The sequence below is a fragment of the Micromys minutus genome, assembly GCF_963924665.1.
Source record: "Micromys minutus genome assembly, chromosome: 16".
In the NCBI taxonomy this organism is placed as follows: domain Eukaryota; kingdom Metazoa; phylum Chordata; class Mammalia; order Rodentia; family Muridae; genus Micromys; species Micromys minutus.
This window is the reverse complement of record NC_137985.1, coordinates 17,073,274-17,081,462: the sequence shown is the minus strand read 5'-3', so window position 1 is coordinate 17,081,462 and position 8,189 is coordinate 17,073,274. Positions and strand designations below refer to the sequence as shown.

At 56.6% G+C, this 8,189-nt stretch overlaps 1 protein-coding gene across 1 annotated transcript; it reads right to left on the bottom strand.

Moving 5' to 3' along the window:
• Nucleotides 1-920: 920 nt before the first annotated feature.
• On the bottom strand, nt 921-7,453 carry ICAM5 (intercellular adhesion molecule 5; the record flags this gene model as incomplete). Its single annotated transcript, XM_080930253.1, has 11 exons — nt 921-1,183; nt 1,946-2,209; nt 2,702-2,941; nt 3,032-3,310; nt 3,387-3,629; nt 4,166-4,414; nt 4,511-4,765; nt 4,976-5,263; nt 5,771-6,091; nt 6,230-6,499; nt 7,372-7,453. 11 exons carry the CDS (start codon nt 7,451-7,453, stop codon nt 921-923), a joined length of 2,754 nt encoding a protein of 917 aa, XP_080786379.1.
• Between the last annotated feature and the right edge of the window lie 736 nt (nt 7,454-8,189).

The window sequence follows — 8,189 nt, the reverse complement described above, 5'->3', positions numbered from 1 at the left end:
GATTAGGAGGTGTGGCCTTGTTGGAGTGGGTGTGTCACTCTGGTGTGGGACCCTTCTCCTGGCTGTCTGGAAGCCAGTCTTCTGTCTGCCTTTGGATGAAGATGTGGAACTCTCAGCTCCTCCTGCACCATGCCTTTCTGGATGCTGCCATGCTCCTGCCTTGAGGATAATGGACTGAACCGCTGAACCTGTCAGCCAGCCCCAATTCAATGTTGTTCTTATAAGAGTTGCCTTGGTCATGGTGTCTGTTCACAGCAGTGGAACCCTAGATAACACAGAAAGGAAAAGAAGCTAGTCTCCACCCTGCCCAAGGGTCCTCTAATTGCAGGAAGCTGTATAGTACCAGGAGGTTCCACCCCAGCTCCCGCCCTCCTATATCCTGGCATATAGATGGCTTGGAGCACATGGGAAACACGGGAGTTCACAATACTAGAAGAAAGGAAGTGCTTTGAATGAAGAACATTTGTTTTCATGACAGGGTTTCTCTGTGTAGTCCTGACTGTTCTGGGCTCGTGCTGTAGTCTAGGCTGTACAGGGACTCAGACATCTGCCTGCCTCTGCCTCCTGAGCTACACAAAGAAACCCTGCTTTGGGGAAAAGAAAGAAAGAAAGAAAGAAAGAGATACAGGCATCTTTATTCCACCGAAGATGATGACCCTTGCTCTCAGCAGATCTGCTGTAGAGCTATATGTAAATCTCCAGGAGAAACACACACACACACACACACACACACTACCTTGAGATTGAGATTCAACCCCCATCACTGCATATTACAGAGACCTAGACTCCTTTATAAAAACTTTATTGAAGGGAATGGGTAGAAAATGGGGACGATGCCCCTGGAGTTGAATAAATAGAGAGCGAACAATACATACGTCCACCCCTGTGCTTTCGAGGCCCCGGGGGAGCTGGGTACAGGCTCAGGAAGATGTCAGCTGGATGGCAAAAACCTCACCATCTGCAGGTGACTCGGCAGTGCCGGGGGTCTCCGCTCCGCCTTCTGCACCCGGTGTCCCGCCCGCGCCATTGAGACACACCGCCTCGCCTGAGCTCTCAGCCTCCTGGACGTTGTACTCGCCTTTCTTGCAAGCGGTGGATTGCACGTAGAAGGCCAGGCCGGCCCCTGCGGCCAGCAGCGCCGCGCCCCCTGCCGCACCGCCCACAGCGACCCACAGCCATGGACCTGTAGGCGCAGACCCTCGCCAGCTTGGGCAAGCCTCCTCCTGTCTCCCTTGAGCCCTCCATGCGCCTGTTATTGCAGCCCAATGGAAGAAGAGGCCCCAGAAAAGCCTCTCCCTCCTCAGGGGACCCCCAAAATACCAATATATACCCCCATTTGGCCATGCGATTATTATGAGCCCTTCACGACCCCCCATTATACCCTCTAATGGGAGGAAGTTCCTCCTATCTTCCTAAGGAGACAGCTTGGAGGGACCAGCTCTGCCCTCCTCTAGCTCTGACAAACCCCAGCCCCAGGACAGTCATGAATTGGGGCCAACATCAGTATCTCTGACCCCAGCTCCCCACAGTAACATGGTTAAGAGTGAACTGGATCAAGTGTTTCTTAAATCCTAGCACCCACTCTAAACACACACACACACACACACACACACACGCACGCGCACGCACGCATGCGCACACACGCGCAAACACACACACAGTCTATCCTAAGAGGTCCTTTCTCCCTTCTTAAGTTCAGGATCAACTCCATCTCCCAGGTGCTGGGACAAAAGATGAGCAGCATTGCCCTGGTTTATGCCCATCCTGGAAGCCTCCACTTCTCTAATCTGTCCCAAACAACCCTACCCATCAGGCCCTTCTTGGCCTCTACATTTGGCCCCCTTTAGTCTTGCATACAGAGAGGCTTAGTGGGGGGGTGTCAGTCACCCCAAGGCCTAGGTGCATGTCCCTCGCCCCACCTCTACCCCAGGAGCCCGTCACTCACCGGCCACGCGCACCGTGATGCGCCGTGCGTGGCGCCCATGCGCGTTGGTGGCTGCACACTCATACTCGCCGCCATGGCTGCCCATGGCGCCCGCCACGCTCAGCGTGCTGTTGTTGCTGGAGAGGCCGAGGTTGAGAGCCCCCGGCGGCGCGCGCCAGCTGATCTGGGCTGGAGGCCAGGCCTCTGCACGGCAGGTCAGAGTGAAGTTACCGCCTGGCCTCACGCTTGGGGGCGAGGCTGCGAGCTCAGCCACCACGGGCCGGTCTGCAGGGAGATGAAGATGAAGATGCTGCTTAGCTCTGGGGCGTTAATCAAACACCCAAGAAGGCTTGAGAACAGTTCTCTAGGGATTGGTGGGCAAAGCTGCTGCCTCCCAAGACACCACCTACCCGCTGTGAAAACAAAAGTGTTTGTTTCTTACTGGGGGTTGGGGGATAGACAGAGAAACCTTTGAATTTCCATAGGTTTGCGTTTGCTTCCCTCTCCCACGGCTGAGGTGGGACAGAGAGACAGGGAACCTATGTAATCTTGGGGGGCCTGTAGCCCCTTGGTTTGCCAAGCTGTCCTGGACAGAGAGAAGGCTATCCTGGAACAGAGATCTGCCTGTCTCTGCCTCCCAAAGTGTTAAAATTAAAGAGTATTGGGAATAGAATAATCAGCCTAGTGAGTGCTGATTGAGCACTACCCACTGGACGACCAGCCCTCAAGGCACTTTTCTAGCGGCCTGAGTCTTCATTCAATGCTGTCCTCACTCACATTCTACACCCACAGTGACCGTCCGTGAATCCGTGCCATGCGCGTTGGTGGCCACACAGCGGTAGGTCCCCGCATCCTCTCGGGACACCTGTAGCCTCTCCAGCCTGGCCGCACCTTCCCTAGAGCAGCGTACTCGTGGAGAGGGGCGGCCCCTGGCACTGCAGGCCAGCGCTGTAGTCTCTGCTCCTTCCAGCCATGTCTGGTGACTCGGGCAACTGGATTCATCCATCTGTGGCGGCGCTGCAGATCAGCCACCATAAGGAGGGGCGTCAGAGAAGGAAAGGATCCTGGGACACCCGGTACTTTCCGCCCACCTGGGCCCCTGCTCACACTCCGCGCTCACGACGACTGTTTTGACCGTGGAGCCGTGCCTGTTGGTGGCGTTGCAGAGGTAAATACCCGGTGGCAGGTTATCAGGGATCACAGAGTTTCTGGGACCAGAGTGTGAGGACACCAGGGGCAACACTACCCCTTCGCTTGCCCCTTCCGAGCCCACGCACTCCACACGTGGTTCTGGCTTCCCATCAACTTCACAGGAAAACAGCTTTCCGGATCCCTCTACCCAGGTCCAGTTGCTGGGGCAGCCCAACTCCTCAAAACTGGGACCATCTAGGAAGCAGGGAAATAGGAGTTCACACTGAGGACAGAGGAGTGAACCTCTCCCTCCGTAGTCACCCCTACTCACATTCCACCGTGACAGCCACATTTTTGGCCGCTGATCCTCTGGCGTTGATGGCTTCGCAACGGTAAGTGCCAGCATGCTCCCGGGCCACGTGCAGCGGCCCTTCCATGACTTCCTCCTTTCCAGAGCGCACACAGCTCACATTAGGTGGTGGGACCCCATGTGCCACACAGCCAAGAGATGCTTCTGTTCCCTCCAGCCAAGTAATTTGTTCTGGGCAGCCTACACTGTCCAGCGCTGGGGCATCTGGAATGGATTCTGGTTTAGTTTGTTTGCTTGCTTGCTTGTTTATTTTGAGACAGGATTTCTCTGTGTAGACCAGGCTGGCCTCGAACTCACAGAGATCTCCCTGCCTTTGCCTACGGAGTGTTGAGATTAAAGCCATGCAGTACCGCTGTTCTGAGCCTGCAGGAGACTTCTCACTCCGGAGCAAACCATTTTATTTATTTATTTGTTTGTTTGTTTGTTTGTTTACTCTGTGATATGTGTGTGGGCATTCTCTCCTCCCTCCTCCACATGGGTTCTAGAGATAATTGCAGGTGGTCAGGCCCCTTTCCTGAGGTCTCAAGCACAAAGCACTCATTGCACTTCCCAGGCACACTCTTGACTGCCTGCTTTTGCCAAACTGCCCAGACACCACCACCATGTTTCGGACCACCATACCACTTCCCTTCCATGTCTTCCCGATCCCTGCAGAACCCAGGCTTCCTTCCCTTTACAGGCCAGTCTCCCCGAACTCTGTGAACGGAAAGAGATGAGCATGCACACCTCTCCCTACTCACATTCCACGGTCAGGATCACATCCTTGACCGCCTGGCCTTGCCCATTGACTGCTGTACATCGGTAAGTGCCTGAGAGGGCGCGGGTCACTGGACCCAACAGGCCCAGCGCTAGCACCGCCCCACCGTCAGGCCTTGCACAGTGCACGGAGGGCTCAGGGTTTCCACGGGCCTCGCAGTGGAGGGTCTGCTCTGGACCCTCTGGCCAGGTCCAGCTCCTGGGGCAATCCAAGTCATCCAGCTGAGGTGCGTCTGCGGGCATGAGGCAGAGGAGATACGATAAGGCTAAAGATGGGGCCGGTAATAGGGTCCTTGGAGGTCACAGAGATAGGGTAAATATCCACTCACACAGGACACGAAGCTCGGAGCTCTGGTTCTTTCTTAGAGTTTCCCCGTCCACATCGAGGGCAGCGTCGCAGAAGAAGCCCCGCTTGTCGTCATTCTTTGTGACATTTAACTGGAGCTCAGCGGGCTGTCCTGGGACTGCAGCAGGAATTCCCTCTAAGGTGACAAGGGCTCGAGTCCCTGCCCAGCAGCTTACGGTCACCATCTGTCCCTCAGGGGCTTCTGGCTCACTCAGCGTCAGAAGAGGAGCCGGGAAGCCTGGGGGGCGGAGAATTGGGTGGAGTTCACTCCCCACTCAGGAAGCTCAACCCAATCTATTCCTTCCCAGCTTCTGTCCGCCCCTCCCTGGAGCTCTCCCGCTCTGCTAGCTCTGGTGTGGAGGTCCCGCCCACTATGTAGGTTCCGCCTCTGTGAGACTCTGGTCTCAGCCCCAGCCATTCATTGAAGGCCCTCCTGAATTCCCCTTACTGTAGACAGTCAGGTTTTCCTGGGTCTCCCTGCTTTCGCCCCCGAGGGTCACGATGCATATCAGCTGTTTGGTGCCTTCCTGTTCTGCGCTTGCTGTAGCTGTGGCTGTGGCCACAAGGCTGTCCCCATCGAGGGTCACATTAGGATGAAGCTTCTGATCTCCCAGAGAGAGGTAAACCCCGGCTTCTGGAGCAGGAAACAGTCCGTCCAAAGTGCAAGTCACTGGCCTTTCTGAGCCCACTTCTAAGAATCGGGGAGCAATGAGGCTCGGTGGAAGTTGAGGCATGACTGGGGTAGATAAAGAACAGAGCTTGAGTTTATGAACTAAGCATTCAGTGTTGACCAACAAATCTGCATGCATTGTTTGGTTTCATCCTAAAAATACAGAAGGGTGGGCGAGATGGCTCCGCAAGTATAGGCGCTTGTCGCTAAGCCTGATGACTTGATTCGACCCTCAGGACCCACATGATGAAAAGAACGCCTATTTAATCCTTTAACTTCCACACGTGTGTGGTATGTGCATTAAAGCACATACACACATTCTTTTTCTCTCAATAAGTAAACTCGTAAAGAAAAAAAAAAACCTACAGAAGAAAGCACTTAAGCTACGACTTGTGTTGAAGTAAGGACGAGTTGCTAAACCTTTAGGGATTTAACTATGCAGCCCTGGCTATGTAGACCAGGCTGGACTTTAAATTCCGCCTTAGTTCCGCTTGGGCTGAGACTTAGGGCCTACACCACTACGCCTGGCTTCCCTAAACTTCTTTAAACCTGTCAGTTAGGGTCCACACTCACCAAACGTGCGGAGCTGTCTGGGGGCCGAGCTGTTTGCAAACAGTCCCAAGCCGTGTGGCCGCAGGTCAAGCTCCGCGAGGCATGAAAAATTGACCCTGTGGTCCTCCCTGCGCGCCAGGACCGTGGCAGTGAGCATCGCACCCCGCGCTCGGGGTGGCTCGCCTACGAAACTACGGCGAATCAGCTCCTGGGCACCTCGCAGCAGGGTCAATGTGAGGCTCGCTCGGGGTCCTGCTCCCGGGACCCTGCAGCTCAAGGTGAAGTTCTCGCCAACGGGCTGCCAAGGAGGTAGTGGCATCAGCTCTACCCGATCAGGTCGCTCTGCAAGGGACCAAAACCTCGGCTCTAGAGAGCAGTAGAACTTTCAGGACAAGCCTTGGAAGGAGGATCAGAGGACGGGCGGGCGGAGCTTAATGGGGAGGTCCAGAGACCCAAGGGGCGTGCCCACCCAGAACTCACGGAAAGTTCGGATGAGCCCACGCGCTTGGAGTGTACGGCGCGCGCAGCGGAAGAAGCAGACCGGCTGGGTCTCGGGCTCTCGGATGTCCACCAGCTGCCGAGCCAGCCAACGCAGACCCCTCTGGGTCCCGTTTCGGCGTAGCGAGGTCTCCAGGCCACCGCGCTCCGGCCGCGGACAGTTAGTGCTGCAGTTGAGCCACAGCGAGCCCCCGCGCTCCACGAGCGCCACGCGGGGCTGAAGGTCCGCCCAGAAAGGTTCTAGCGCGACCGCTGCCCGGGAAAACGCGGGCTCAGCCTAAGGATCCCATCTCTGAAATCTTAGCGACCCCCATATCCCAAACCAGGGGTGTCTGTAAGGACGAGGAGAGACCTCCGCCAAGAAACAGCACGGAAGTCCCGCATCCCACTCAAGATTCGGGACTGACGCACTCTTAGAGTGGCGTCTCTGGAAGCCTTGCTCTCTAAGGCAGAGATGGTAAACGGTGCTGGGATGGGGTCTCAGATGCACACGTCAATAGTAAGGAGGAGGAGACTCCAGTTGGGTGGGGGGGATGGGGAACCAAGTCACGCTTAAGACCCTGACAGGTTGTCAGGAAATGGGGGAGAGACACCGAGGCTTGGGGAGAAAGCAAAGTAGAAATGAGACTGAGTCAAAGGCTTAAAGGAGATTGTCCCCAAACTTGAGTAACTTGGACGAAAAGACACAAAGCTGGACTCCGGGAAGGAACTGCAGGGAAAGCCCTAGAAAGCCGGTTGCCAGGGCTCCAGGTGGAGGGGGAACAGAGCCTCTGAGTTATGACAGTTGAGGAGATGGGGTCTTTGAGGATCATGAATAGGGATGATGCCAGTCTGTGAACCATAGGGCACGACAGAGCAGGAGAGGACAGGAGAGCCACAGCGTCTCCTGAGCCAGGTTAGGTGCAAAACCCCGAATCCAGAAAAGGTGCTGGGTTCAGATCTGAAAGATCGAGGTGTGTTGGGGTGGAGGAAGGACGGGGAGAAGCCCCGAGCTCCAGGTGGTGGCAGAAGCGTGGGAAGCTAGAAGAGGGCGGAGCCTGGAGGGGACACCCGGGCCGCCCTCTCTGGTCCTTCAATTCCGCCCCCGCCTTATCCACCTGGCTCCGCGGGCGGGCTCTTCTTACCTGAGATGCCTAGGATCCCCAGGCCCAGGGCAGCCCAGAGGCCGAAGAGCGCTCGGCGCAGCCCTGGCGAAGGCCCCGGCATTGCCGCCGCTGCCAGGGAGGGGAGAACGCAGAAGGCGAGGGGAACGCGAGTGATGGAAAGCCGGGCTGGGAGGACCGCGCAGCGCAGCGGGTGGAGTGTGGGGGTGGCAGAATTGCGCCCAGGGATTGGTTTAAACGTTGGTAACTTGGTTTCCAAGGAGGGGGCGGTGACAGAGGCGGTGGTGGGGGGCGAGCTGACAGGAGGCGAGCGCTCACTGGGCTGCTCCCGGCCTTAGTGCAGGCGGGCTAGCCAGGCAAGAGCGGTCCCCCTTGGGGGAGGGGTCTACGTAGAGGTCGGCCTAATGGTCTAAGGCCTTCAGGGGGCGACCACGCTCTCCCGCGTCATCACTGGCGAAGGAAGGGAGGGATGCTGAGAGGCCCTGCCCAAACACCCACCAACCTAGGTATAGAGTCTGAGATAACGCGCTAATCAACGCCACGCCTATCCTCGGCCCCTCCCACCAGCGCCCCTTGAGCAAGGGTGGATGGTGGGGTTTCTTGTATTAGCTTGGGGAGTCGTAGTATGCAGGAAAGGTGGTTCTAAGAGGAGAATGTGAGGATGCCTTCCTTAACTGGTGTTTCGCTTTGACCTCCAGCTGGCTGAGTATGCGAGCCACGCCCCTAAGACCTCCTCCGCGCACGCGGCGAAGGAAGAGGGGATCTAGTGCCAGCGAGACTCGGACACGTGTGCGTGTGCGCAGCGTTCGCAGGCGTCTAAATTAGAGTCGTCTCCGGCA